Source organism: Primulina huaijiensis, chromosome 6, assembly GCF_012295235.1.
Source record: "Primulina huaijiensis isolate GDHJ02 chromosome 6, ASM1229523v2, whole genome shotgun sequence".
NCBI lineage: Eukaryota > Viridiplantae > Streptophyta > Magnoliopsida > Lamiales > Gesneriaceae > Primulina > Primulina huaijiensis.
This window is the reverse complement of record NC_133311.1, coordinates 4,946,516-4,961,460: the sequence shown is the minus strand read 5'-3', so window position 1 is coordinate 4,961,460 and position 14,945 is coordinate 4,946,516. Positions and strand designations below refer to the sequence as shown.

Sequence of the window (14,945 nt, the reverse complement as noted above, 5' to 3'; positions counted from 1 at the left end):
ATAAAGACATGGCTTCATTGCTTAATTGCTCGGCCGATTTCTTACTCATTGATTCCTCGACAGGAAGAGTCACTGTAGTAGCTGCCAAGGCCTTTGTTTGTTGGGAGGTAGATGGGTCCTCTTCAGTTCGTATTCCTAGCTCTAACTCATACGCTTTAAGGTCGGCGAAGAGATCATGAAGTTCCAGTTTGTTTAGATCTTTAGATTCCTTCATTGCTATAATTTTTACGTCCCATTCTCTGGGAAGAACTCGCATAACCTTTAGTGAAATTTCTCTGTTGGAATATTTTTTTCCGACTGAAGTAAGTTCGATGATGATACTGCTGAACCGCTCGTCAAATTCTGCAAGAGTTTCTCCTGGCTTCATCTTTACATTGTCAAACTTTTGAATAGCCACAGTCAACTTGTTTTCCTTAGTCTGATCATTTCCTTCGCATAGTTGAGTAAGTTTCTCCCATATTTCCTTCGCAGTAGTGCAGGTCTTGATTTTGGCGAACATATTCTTGTCTAAAGTTTTGTAGAGGATGTCTTTTGCAACGTTATCCAGATTTGCCTTCTTTTTATCCTCAGCTGTCCATTCAGATCTGTGCTTTTCAATCATATGAGGAGCACCTTCAGTTATTGTTGCAGCTGTATTTACCTTCAGAATTTTCATTGGCCCGTCAGTGATGACATACCACATGTCGTCATCTTGGGCTGCTAAATGTGCCTGCATGCGAATTTTCCGATCATCATAATCTTCTTTAGAGAACATCGTAATTTTATTGAAAGAAGCCATAACTGATTAAAAAGATGTCAATGTTTGAGAAAACCCTGCTCTGATACCAATTGTTAGGATCGAGAAAGAGTTTAGAGGGGGGGTGAATGAACTCTTCCAAATTTTTATTTAAAAAATAAGTTTTCGACCGTTTTTGAGGCGGTTGAAAATTCTTTCTCAAACGGTTTGAAACGTAAACCACTGATTAGTGCGGATAACGGTTCACAATTCCCAATCGACAGTTCAAACTCGTTTAGCAAACTAAACAAATTATGGTTGGAAAAGTAAGAGCTTGCAAGAAGTAAATAACACAAGGTTTTTATGGATGTTCGGAGATTGAATACTCCTACGTCACCCCTTCTTCCTTTTTCAGGAAGGATTCCACTAAAAGACTTTAACTTTACAACGTATTTGCAACAGCCCACTCCAACCAGGTCTCATCACACTGCCTGTATTGGAACTCTTAGTGATCACTTTACACTTCTGGGTATTAAGAACACTTAGTTCACCAGACACCAAGACTTGATCTAATAATCAAAAAGTTTCTGATGTGAATAAACACTCTTGGAAAGAGCAGCACGAAAATGATCCTAATATGATCAAATAATTTTCTGTTCAAAGCGTTCTGATTGAGAGAAGAAATATGTGATCTTTTAGGAGCGCTCAGAAATCTTTTCAAGTATGCAAGCAGGCTGATATGTTTCGATTGTAAGCTTCGTGTTCTTCTGCTAGCACACTCTTCCGTTAATATACACGATTTTCTTAACGGTCGGGAGGGACATAGCAACGTTAACCTGATTCTCTGAACAGATGAGTCACTGTCATCTTTATGAGCATTAAATGTTCTTTAATGAACGCATTTAATCTTCTTTTTGCTCAGCACCGTTCTGAAGCTCTTTTCTTGAGGGGTTCCCTTTATAGTAACTGTTTTTGGCGACAGAACATGAAGTCTTTTCTTGGTCTCCCTTCTCTGGGATAGAACCATAAATGCGGATCATTCTTTGAACAGATGTATATACGTTGACTTCAAGATGGTGTAATACTTTGAATGTTTAAAGCCGGTCAGATAATTTCTTTGAGTAATAAATGGTCATTCTTAAATGATCCGGTTCTGATTAGCGGTTGAAACTCCTTTTATCCTTGGCCAGTTAGAAAGATACACCATCATTTGAACTGGACGGTTGAACTGGTATATGTCACACATATTGTCACACCCTTACTCTATACTTGACATGATTACCATAATCACAATAGGATTTGAATGATATATCAATATTATGAAACAATTCAAACAAGGGGCATCAATTTGACGGTTTGTAAAAATTTTGGCAAGATGTCCCTACATTTTTGTCTAAACCACAAACCCAAGCGATGCCATATATACAACAACATCAACTATATTTTCAAGCACAACCATGCACCATATTGTTATAAATATAGTCATAAACATTGTGAAACTTGTTCAAACCCTAACATAAAATCCATTGTAATACATATGCAGAAGTTATACGATAATAAGTCTCACTTCTTGTCGAGGTGAGGCACGTCACAAGCATCCATTGGCGAACCGGCCTCCTATTTCTCTTCACTACCTGATCCTCTAATACACGAGCTACGTGAGTTTATAAAACTCAATAAGTTGGCACTTGTACGTATCAATATGCGTCGAAGAAACATACATATCAAGTCGTGACAACAATGGATCTTTAAACTATGTCATATCATAGCATATATTCATGTTCATTTTTGTACTTAAGCCTCATTAGTTGACCTGTACTACCGTGCTTGCTTTATTATATAGCTACTACTGTGTTGGACGTCAGGGAGCAACCTTTGGCAACTCCACGCCCCATGAACATATATTGGCCAATAGGTTTGGTGGACTTAAAACCACCCATGATGTCAACAAGCTCTATATCATGTAAAAATCAATCTTTTTCTTTTCATGTTCATATTCATGTTCATAACATAGCACCCATCATCAATATTCATGAGTTTCTTACATATTTAATACATAACAATGGAATATGGTGCTATATTTTCATCAATAAGATACTAACAATGTACATATAGCAATAATCAATGAGAAGTATTTGAAATCATAATATTACTCATGTATTACTTCAAGAACATGCCAACTTACAGTCCAAGCTTAAGAACACTGGTTAGAGATGGTGTTTCTCGCTCCTATACTGTCAAATATACCAATAATTCAGTCACTATTGTATAAACTAGATGAAAATCATTCCTTTACATGTAGAACAACTAAAAGAGAAGAAAACTTACACCTCTATGATGTTCTTGTGATGGAGGAAAGGAAGAAGAAAGCATTTGGAGGAAGATTCTTATGTTTTCTCTCGAGTTCTTGCTGCTAAGGAAAGAAAAGAACTGATAAAGATGTCCAGAATTTCGAAGTTTATCTTTTCTTATACACAGCGGCGCTCGGGCAGTAATATATTACCGCTCGGGCACCAAACATTCTGCCCAAAAGATGAAAAGTTCGTGCACCGGCGCTCGGGAAGTCATTTTCTACCGCTCGAGCGCCACCTGTTCTGCCTCTGCGCACTACTTCATCAAAGATCGCTCCAGAAACGTCTTTTCCATTCATAATCTGAAAAAGTGGTAAACATGAAAGTTGTAGATCTATGTCTTGGCTTTATTCTCCAATTAGTTTCATGTCCTTTGGAGGTCTGAGTAAAAAGATATGCTCAATCTACCAAAATGTGTCATAGTAGGAATGACGATACTTACGACACACTTCGGGGGGGCACTTTTGAATTGTCTTCCACAATGATTTGGACAAAACCCAAAATATGAAAGTTTTAACATTATATCTTAACTTTCTAATGGTTATGGCTTCACACAATTTGGATCAATATTCTAATCATTATGCTAAAACCCGTAAGAACTACCATATTTTCATCTCATTTCCTACCCACTTCATAACACTACTTCTACCTACACATCTTACTATAACTATTTAGACATATTTTCATTCTCAATACACCATGAACAATATAAAAAGTCATGTTCAATCTCAATATTGCTACCTCAATCAATATGTAAAACATAATGAGCTAAATAACTATCTATAATGACATAAACGTATTACTAATCATTTGTACGAGTAACCGGGCATTACAATTCTCCCCTCCTTCAAAGAATTTCGTCCTCGAAATTTGACATACCATATAGTTTAGGATATCTATGTTGGATCTCGTCTTCTCGCTCCCAAGTTGCTTCTTAAATTGCATGATTACGCCATAAAAATTTCACCAAGGGTATTTCCTTGCCTCGTAACACTTTTGATTTCCTGTCGAGGATTTGAACCGATTGTTCTTCATATGAGAGATTCGATGCAAGCTCCAATGGTTCGTAATGAAAAACGTGAGAAGGATTGGCTAAATACTTTCGTAGCAAGGAAGCATGAAAAACATTATGAACGTTTGATAAACTCGGTGGTAATGCAACTCGGTAGGCTCTGTCTCCTATTCTTTCCAAGATTTCAAATGGACCGATATATCTTGGACTCAATTTTCCTTTCCTGCCAAAACGTACAATGCCCTTCAATGGTGATATCTTTACAAATACATGGTCACCAACCTGAAATTCCAATCGACGACGTCGCACATCAGCATAACATTTCTGTCGACTCTGGGCAGTGTGCATTCTATCTCTAATCTTGGTTACCAATTCGGCTGTCTATTGCACCAATTCAGGGCCTAATAACTTTCGTTCTCCTACTTCATCCCAATGTACTGGAGAGCGACATTTTCTACCATATAATGCAGTATATGGTGCCGTTCCAATGCTTGATTGATAACTATTGTTATATTTAAACTCAACCAACGGTAGTTTACTGTACCAACTACCTGGAAAGTCAATAGTACAGGCCCTCAACATATCTTCTAAGATCTGATTCACTCGTTCTGATTGTCCATTAGTTTGAGGGTGGAATGCTGTACTAAATGCTAATCGAGTTCCCATAGCATTATGTAAACTTTTCCAAAATGCAGAAGTAAATTTTGGATCTCTATCAGATACAATGGACACTGGGATGCCATGAAGCCTCACTATCTCCTTGATGTATTCTTCAGCATATTGATTCATCGTATATGTGGTTTTCACTGGAAGAAAGTGAGCTGATTTCGTAAGTCGATCCACAATAACCCATATAGCATTGAATCCTCTTTGTGTTTTTGGCAAACCAAGGATGAAATCCATTGTAATATGCTCCCATTTCCACTCAGGAATGGGTAGCGGTTTCAGGAGCCCTGCTGGTCTTTGATGTTCAATCTTGACCTGTTGACAAGTTAGACATTGTGCAACAAATTGAGCAATGTCCTTTTTCATACCTGGCCACCAAAATAATGGTTTCAAATCCTTGTACATTTTCGTGCCTCCTGGATGGATTGAGTAGGGTGTAGCATGTGCATCAATAAGAATGTCGGTCCTGATTGTTCCTTGTTTCGGCACGCATAGTCTCCTTTGATATGTCCATATTCCTTCTTAATTCAATTCAAAGTTTGAATGTCCTTTATCTTCATCTCACTGTCTCAATTGCTGTAATTCATTATCTGCACTTTGTTCGACCTTAATCCTATCTGCAAGTGTTGGTCGAACCATGAGGGATGATAACTGGATTGTAGTGCCCTTTGGCATAACATCAATCTTCAAGTTCTGTAAATCCCATAAAATTTGTTCTTGTACTTGCATTGTGGATATAGAACTTGATTTTCGACTTAACGCATCTACAACAACATTGGCTTTACCTGGATGATAATAAATAACACAATCATAATCTTTCACTAATTCCAACAAACGTCGTTGTCGCATATTCAGTTTTTTTGCGTGAATAAATATTTCAAACTCTTGTGGTCCGTGTATATTTCACACCGTTCACCATACAGATAATGGCGCCATATTTTCAATGCAAATACCACTGCTGCCAGTTTTAAGTCATGTGTGTAATAGTTCTTTTCATATTCCTTCAACTGTCTTGAGGCATAAGAAATCACCTTCCCATGCTGCATTAAAACTGCTCCTAATCCTTGTTTCGAAGCATCACTGTATACCACAAATCTCCTGATCCTTCTGGAATAGCAAGGACTGGTGCTGATGTCAGTTTTCCCTTCAACTCTTGAAAACTGCGATCACATGCTTCGTCCCATACAAATTTCACATTCTTTCGAGTTAAAGCAGTCAAAGGCAATGCTATCTTAGAAAATCCCGCTATAAACCGACGGTAATAACAAGCTAGCCCAAGGAAACTACGTACCTCGGTAACAGTGGTAGGTCGTAGCCAGTTATTGACAGCTTCAATTTTACTTGGATCCACTGATATGCCTTCTTTTGATATGATATGACCCAAGAATGATACTTGTTCAAGCAAAAATTCACATTTCTTCCATTTTGCATATAAATGTTTATCTTTCAAAGTCTTGAAAACTAATTGCAAATGTTCTCGATGCTCTTCTACAGTTCGTGAGTAGATGAGAATATCGTCTATAAACACAATCACAAACTTGTCTAAAAATGGTTTGAAAATTCTGTTCATCAAATCCATAAAAGCAGCTGGTGCATTCGTTAGTCCAAATGGCATTACAAGAAATTCATAATTCCCGTACCTGGTTCGGAAGGCAGTCTTTGAGATATCATCGGATTTCACTTTTAGTTGATGATAGCCTGATCGTAAATCAATCTTCGAAAAGATGGCAGCTCCTTGTAATTGATCAAACAAATCATCAATTCTGGGGAGTGGATATCTGTTTTTGATTGTCACCTTGTTCAACTCCCTATAATCAATACATAGACGGAGAGTACCGTCTTTCTATTTCACAAACAAAACAGGTGCACCCCACGGTGAAAAACTCGGTCTAATAAATCCTTTATCAAGTAAATCATGTAACTGTTCTTTCAATTCTTTCATTTCTGTAGGAGCTAATCGACAAGGAGCTTTTGAGATCGGATGAGTTCCTACCACAATATCAATCACAAATTCGATCTCTCTATCTGGGGGTAAGCCTGTTACATCATCAGAAAATACCTCTGGAAATTCACAAACAACATCTGTATCTTTTAATTCATGAACAGGTGGTTCAATAGCTAAGATATATGCTAAATATCCTTGACACCCCTTCTGTAATAATTCACAAGCCTTCATACAAGAGATTACTCGAAGAGGTAAGGATATACCTGCACTTGCTACTGTGAATGGTTCAGCTCCTACTGGTGCAAATTTGATCATCTTTAAACCACAGTCAATAGTCACTCTATACTTCGAGAGCCAATCCATTCCCAATATCACATCAAAATCCATCATCCTCAGAACTATCAAGTAAGCATACATATGATGGCCTTGGACATATATTGGACACCCTCTCACAATCTGATCTATCTGTAATTCTTGCCCGGAAGATAAGGCTATGGCGAGTTGTGACTCTGTTGTACTTGTTGTAATGCCCAGTCTCCTTACAAACGATTCCGAAATAAAGGAATGTGTGGCTCCTGAATCTAGTAAAACAATAGCAGTAATACCAGAAATCAAGAACATACCAGTGATCATCGATGTATCCGAATTCACTTCCTCTTTGGTCATGGAGAAAAGGCGTCCATGTACTTTCTCAGAACTCCCTGGACAATTCCTGGCGAGATGCCCTGGCTTTTTGCAACGATAACAAACATTGGAACCTTGCATACATTCCCCGCCATGAAGTTTGCCCCCTTTAGGACAAGGTGGTCTGTCCTGTTCTTTACGTGGAGGGGGTCCCTTGCCACGGGGTTCCTCTGGTCTAGTACCCCTGCTATCAGTCTTTTTGCCTTGTCCCATTCCTTGGCTCTTTTGAAAGTACTACTGCCTTCGTTGTTGCCTGTCCCTGTCAGTGTCATGTTCATCTTGTTCTGCCATAAGTGCTCTTTCTACTATCTCCCCGTATGTAGCAACTTTCGACATCCGTACATCTCTTTTAATTTCAGAGCGAAGTCCCCGCATGAAGTGTTCGCCCTTACTTGTGTCATCTTGTGCAACATACGGTACATATGGGACTCCATCCTCAAATTGTTGTATGTATTCTGTCATTGACATGGTTCCTTGCTTCAGGTTAAGGAAATCGCTAGCTTTCTTGGCTCGTACATCTTTACTGAAATACTTGTTGTAAAATACGGTTTTGAAAGTTTCCCATGTCAATGGTCCAACCGGTAATGCAACCCTTTCACTCCCCCACCATATTCTTGCATGTTTTGTTAATAAAAAGACGGCACAAGTTACTTTGTCAACATTTTTCATATGAAGGTAGGAGAAGATGGACTCCAATGACTTAATCCACTCTTCTGCTATTGCTGGATCGGTGCTTCCCATGAATTCAAGAGGATTCAAACGTCGAAAACGATCATACACATCAGTTTGAACAGGCCCTTGTCTGGGGATCATGGCTTGTGCATGTGCCTGCTCATGTGTAGTCCGTTGCATCTCCAGTAATTGCTGTATCTGTTCCCCATGGACTTTCGCTTGTTGTTGGAGCAGCTGAGCAAAATCATCTATAGGTCGTGGTGCAATGCCCTCACCTTCGACCGCTGGGGCTTTGCCCTTAGATGACTCTCCTTCATGTACCTTACGTTTAGGTGGCATCGTCGCTTATCTGAACCTACATATAGATCACATAGACACATAACTTAGCATAAACTATGGGATACAAAGATACTTACTTGCCGAGTTCTCCATGTGGATGAAGTGCAGTGTCTTCTCTGTCGAAGAACCGTGGGCTCTGATACCATTTAAAATGTCACAACCTTACTCTATACTTGACATGATTACCATAATCAAAATAGGATTTGAATGATATATCAATATTATGAAGCAGTTCAAACAAGGGGCATCAATTTGACGGTTTATAAAAATTTTGGCAAGATGTCCCTACATTTTTGTCTAAACCACAAACCCAAGCGATGCCATATATACAACAACATCAACTATATTTTCAAGCACAACCATGCACCATATTGTTATACATATAGTCATAAACATTGTGAAACTTGATCAAACCCTAACATAAAATCCATTGTAATACATATGCGGAAGCTATACGATAATAAGCCTCAGTTCTTGTCGAGGTGAGGCACGTCACAAGCATCTATTGGCGAACCAGCCTCCTATTTCTCTTCACTACCTGATCCTCTAATACACGAGCTACGTGAGTTTATAAAACTCAATAAGTTGGCACTTGTACGTATCAATATGCGTCGAAGGAACATACATATCAAGTAGTGACAACAATGGATCTTTAAACCTTGTCATATCATAGCATATATTCATGTTCATTTTTGTACTTGAGCCTCATTAGTTGACATGTACTATTGTGCTTGCTTTATTATATAGCTACTACTGTGTTGGACGTCAAGGAGCAACCTTTGGCAACCCCACGCCCCATGAACATATATTGGCCAATAGGTTTGGTGGACTTAAAACCACCCATGATGTCAACAAGCTCTATATCATGTAAAAAATCAATCTTTTTCTTTTCATGTTCATGTTAATGTTCATAACATAGCACCCATCATCAATATTCATGAGTTTCTTACATATTTAATACATAACAATGGAATATGGTGCTATATTTTCATCAATAAGATACTAACAATGTACATATAGCAATAATCAATGGGAAGTATTTGAAATCATAATATTACTCATGTATTACTTCAAGAATATGCCAACTTACAGTCCAAGCTTAAGAACACTGGTTTGAGACGGTGTTTCTCGCTCCTATACTGTCAAATATACCAATAATTCAGTCACTATTGTATAAACTAGATGAAAATCATTCCTCTACATGTAGAACAACTAAAAGAGAAGAAAACTTACACCTCTATGATGTTCTTGTGATGGAGAACTAAGATCTATCTTCAAAATGATGAAGGAAAGGAAGAAGAAAGCATTTGGAGGAAGATTCTTATGTTTTCTCTCGAGTTCTTGCTGCTAAGGAAAGAAAAGAACTGATAAAGATTTCCAGAATTTCGAAGTTTATCTTTTCTTATACACAGCGGCGCTCGGGCGGTAATATATTACCGCTCGGGCGCCAAACATTCTGCCCAAAAGATGAAAAGTTCGTGCACCGGCGCTCGGGCAGTCATTTTATACCACTCGAGGGCCACCTGTTCTGCCTCTGCGCACTACTTCATCAAAGATCGCTCCAGAAACGTATATTTCGTTTATAATCTAAAAAAGTGATAAACATGAAAGTTGTAGCTCTATGTCTTGGCTTGATTCTCCAATTGGTTTCATGTCCTTTAGAGGTCTGAGTAAAAAGGTATGCTCAATCTACCAAAATGTGTCATAGTAGGAATGACGATGCTTACGACACACTTCGGGGCACTTTTGGATTGTCTTTCATAATGATTTGGACAAAACCCAAAACATGAAAGTTTTGACATTATATCTTAGCTTTCTAATGGTTATGGCCTCACACAATTTGGATCAACATTCAAATCATTATGCTAAAACCCGTAAGATCTACCATATTTTCATCTCATTTCCTACCAACTTCATAACACTACTTCTACCTACACATCTTACTATAACTATTTAGACATATTTTCATTCTCAATACACCATGAACAATATAAAAGTCATGTTCAATCTCAATATTGATACCTCAATCAATATGTAAAACATAATGGGCTAAATAACTATCTATAATGACATAAACGTATTACTAATCATTTGTACGAGTAACCGGGCATTACACATATGAACCGCAGAGCTGTCTTGTTTTTTTCATACACAAAAATTCTTTGGGAATAATATTTTCCTCAACACTGTAGTTAACTTAATTAATTGGATTAATTAAGTAAATAATGGATTAATGAAATACTAAGGATTTTATTATTTCTTACTTGCACATGCATGCATTTCGAAAGTTTGGTAGGTGATTTGAAAAAGGAAAAAGACTTTGATTTGGCATGCAATATTTTTTAATATTTAATTGACTTAATTAAGTTAATTAATTAAGTGAATTGAGTATTAGAAATAATAAAGAGAATTTGATTCTCATTAACGTGAGGTGCATCCGAAATCACAGAAGATAAAATAGATAAAACTTTCGGCTCTCCCAAGAAAAAAAAAAGGTTTCGGCTCTTCCAAAATTCCAAACTTGCTCTCAAAATCTTTTTCTTTTGCAATAAAAATTTGGCTTACAGTATTGAGTCGAATATTTTTTCGTGTTCTATCTCTACGCAAAAATATCTTCTAATTTTTTAGTGTAAATTAGAAGAAGAACAAGTAATCCGGTCGTGGACCTGATTCGAAGTTTAAAGAAAGAGATCGAAGAAAGTTCGTAGGGATTTACAACAAGAGCTATCTCCGCTAACCCCGAAATAGTTGGAGCAATGTGAATCTTTCACCAAAGGTATAAAGTTTAAACTCACTATGTATTTTTAATTTATAAAACCATACGAGTTATCAAACAAATATTTTGATTGTCAAAATAAATATAAAAATTTTAAAAACGAGTAAACCGAGATCCTACGACATCCAAAATAAGAATTCGTATACATATATTGATACATGATCGCTAATTTAGTTTTCAATCATATGAAACATGTATCAAGACATTAAGTCTGCATAAAATGAAGTAGTACCAATATAAAAATTGGAGATACTCATACCTTCAACCTATTGTTTTATTGACATTTTTTATTTTTAAATAGTTTATTTATTTAATCAAATATACATATTTTAATTATATATAAATAAATTGATAATTGTTGGTTCAACAGTAGCCAACGAATTCACATGGCCAAAATTTCAACGAACAAAGTTGTTGACTATTTAAATTCAATAAAAAGAGTAATCAGGAAAAAATATTCAGTAAAAATAAAAGATGCATTTTTTTCCCAGGAAAAAGATGTAATTACTTTATTAATATATTTTTTGAGATATTACTACCAAACGACCCGATACAATTTTCATGGAATATGTAAACAGAATCACCGATACATTGATAGCATCCACATTATTTAATATATAGTAATTGATGTGACAAACTAAAATAAGAAACACCGAAGAAATTGAAGTCGTTTTAATTATATCAGAAAACAAATCCACCACAGCAATCAGCCACCGCCGCATCCCCCGCCGCATCCGCCCCCGCATCCCCCGCCATCGGAAATTATATCCCCGATCAGCAAACCTCCAAGTGCGCCACCCAATAATCCGGCACCTAATCCAAGTCCAAACTTGTTCTTCTTTGGCGGTTGCTGCACTGGCTGCGGAGGGTATCCATACCCCGGCGGCGGTGGATACCCGTAACCGGGCTGCGGTGGGTAAATGTAACCCGGCTGCGGTGGGTGCCCAAATCCTTGTTGTGGCGGCGGCGGGTACCCATATCCAGACGGAGGATACCCTCCTGGCTGCGGATATCCCGCTGGTGGTGGATAGTGTCCTCCAGCTTCCGACGACGCCGCGGCGGGGTAAGCCACCGGATGCGGGTACACTCCGGGTGGCGGCGGGGGGTATGGCGCACTGGATCCAGCTGGGTAAGCCGTCATGGGCACGGGTTCCGCTGCGTACGGCAGCGCTGCGGCAGTTTTCTCGCCGAACTTGTACGCAAAAGTGAGTTGACCTTTGGGCTTGCCACTGGGTTTCCTCACCTGGTAGCTCAAAATCTGCTTCCCCTCGCCCTTCGCGAGGGAATCGAAGAGTTCTTTAATGGGAACGTTGACTTCACCGATGTCTTTGTCACCCAAAGCCCTTTCGCATACGAGCTTGAAATCAAGCGTGAGGCGGTTCTGCTGCAGTGCCGCCTCATCCACCGTGAACTTCATGGGGAAATTCCACGTGGGGTTAGCGTCGCCGTCGTGATCCACCGGAGACTTGGTCTTCTGCTTAGAGTTCATAGCACCACCGGAAATTGAAACAACAACATAAACATCCATCTTGGTGATAAGGTTGACATTGTTCAGGTCCTTTGCATACTGAAGATCGATTTCCAGAGTTCTAGACTCCATTTTTCTTTTGAAAGGAAAATCCAAGAAGAGAGAGCCAGATTTGATGTGGAGAAATCGGAGATTTACACAGTAGACGATAAATATAAAAAACGCAACGTTGACTTGTCATGTAGCTTTCCTCGGTAGCTCCATCTCCGCGTGCTGACGATCCTAGTGTTGTGAATCGTGTTTTTTCGTGTCCAAACGTAACGGAAGTTTTTAATTTTTTTAAATCTTGACATTCAAGATATTGTTTGAGCACTCATATAGTTTTAATAAATAAACATTCATAAGATGTTTAGTATATAACTCTAGTGAATTTTTACTTGGCTCCAATTATGCCGATATAAGCGAACGTAGCTCTTTTTGTAAATCTTACAAACTTTCTTGAAATCTTCTCTCTTCAATCTCCTAATCTGATCCACAACTGTATTACTTGTTCCTCTTCCTACTTGCACTAGAAAGTATAGAAGGATTTTACGTTGAGATTAATTAAACGAGAAAATGCTCAAAACCCTTTGAAAACCAAAGGTGGAGGCCGAAAATAATGAGAGGAGGAGAGGAGGATTTTCGAAATTCCTTGCTTGGAGGTTAGGGCTTCGAAAATTGCATGGATTAATAGTGTTAACCCTAAACCTAATACATATATATATATATATATATATATAAAAGCTTATGGTCCATTAATTAAGTTAAATACTTAATGTGCTTAATCAATTAATTATTCTATTCTAACTAGTTTAATTAATTAATTAATCTTTTAAAGTCTAATTAAGAACCTTAATAATATGTATGTTAATCTTGTACTCCTACAAGCTCATTATATATACACTAATTACATTTAATTTAAATCTTTTATAAATTCAACATTTGAATTTAATATTTAATTTATAAATTCAACTCCTTGAATTTATCAACTCCAAAATTTAATAGTCATAAATTCAACTCCTTGAATTTATTTCTCAATATTTTATATAAATTCAACTCCTTGAATTTATTATCTCAATATTTTATAAAAATTCAACTCCTTGAATTTATTATCTCAACGGGAAAAAAATAATCCAGTACTTGTGTGACCCTCAATGGTCCAGGGATACATCTAGCCGTGGGTTCATAACTCTTTGTGATTCAGGACATAATCCTTTATTCGGGCTTACCCTAATTTTTTTGGAACTCGGTTTTCTTGTGCCCAAAACGCAGCGGATGTTTAAAAAAAATTTTGGATCTTGACATTCAAGATATATTTGGACACTCGGATGGTTTTATGAATAAACATTCATAGGGAGTTTAGTAATATACCTTTAGTGAATTAATTCACTTGGCTCCAACTAATCCGGTATAGGCGGATATAGCTCTTGATGAATTCCCTACAAACTTTCTTCAAGAACTCCTTTCTTTATTCTTCGAATCGGGTCCACGACTAGAAGATTTGTTCCTCTTCCAAATAGCATTAGAATATTTGGAAGAAGTTTCAACGTAGGAAATCAATTGAGAGGCGGCTCAAGATCTTGAATAAAATTCAAGTTGGCCAAAAATTCTTTGAGAGGAGAGGGAGGGTTTTCGAAAATACCAAGTTTTATGGAGGCTAGGGTTAAGTCTCCTACTTAAATAAAACCTCCATGACCTGATTACCATAATATAATAATTGGGCCTATTTAATTAACATTGGTTTGATTAATTACTTGGACTAGTCCAACTAGTTTAATTAATTAATCAAGGTCCATTAAAAATTTAATTATTTAATATGTTGGATTTGTACTATTACAAGCTCATTAAACACACTTCCCACTATATTTAGTAAACTCAACTTTTGAGTTTAATAAATTAAATCAATTATAAATTCAACATTTGAATTTAATATTTAAATTATAAATTCAACTCCTTGAATTTATCACCTCAAAAATTTATCATTTAATAAACCCAACTTTTGAGTTTAATAAATTAAATTCTCAAATTTTATAAATTCAACTCTTTGACTTTATTCTCTCCAAATTTTATAAATTGATAAATTCATCTTCTTAAATTTATTATCTTATAAATTCAACTCCTTGATTTTTTTTCTCAAAATATAATTATCATAAATTCAGCTCCTTGAATTTACTATATCATAATATAAATTCAACTTCTTGAATTTATTCTCTCAACGGGAACAAATGATCTTGTGCTTGTGTGACCCTCAATGGTTCAGGGATACAGCTAGCCGTGG

At 37.1% G+C, this 14,945-nt stretch overlaps 1 protein-coding gene across 1 annotated transcript; it reads right to left on the bottom strand.

Annotated features, from left to right (window-relative positions):
* Positions 1-11,661: 11,661 nt before the first annotated feature.
* LOC140978594 (protein SRC2-like) lies at positions 11,662-12,895 on the bottom strand. The gene has a single exon (XM_073443778.1). The coding sequence runs from the start codon at positions 12,758-12,760 to the stop codon at positions 11,867-11,869; it is 894 nt and encodes a 297-aa protein (XP_073299879.1). The 5' UTR covers positions 12,761-12,895; the 3' UTR covers positions 11,662-11,866.
* Between the last annotated feature and the right edge of the window lie 2,050 nt (positions 12,896-14,945).

What these genes read in the sequence shown, in the direction of transcription:
- LOC140978594 (XM_073443778.1), bottom strand. Translation starts at nt 12,760, where the DNA reads ATGGAGTCTAGAACTCTGGAAATCGATCTTCAGTATGCAAAGGACCTG.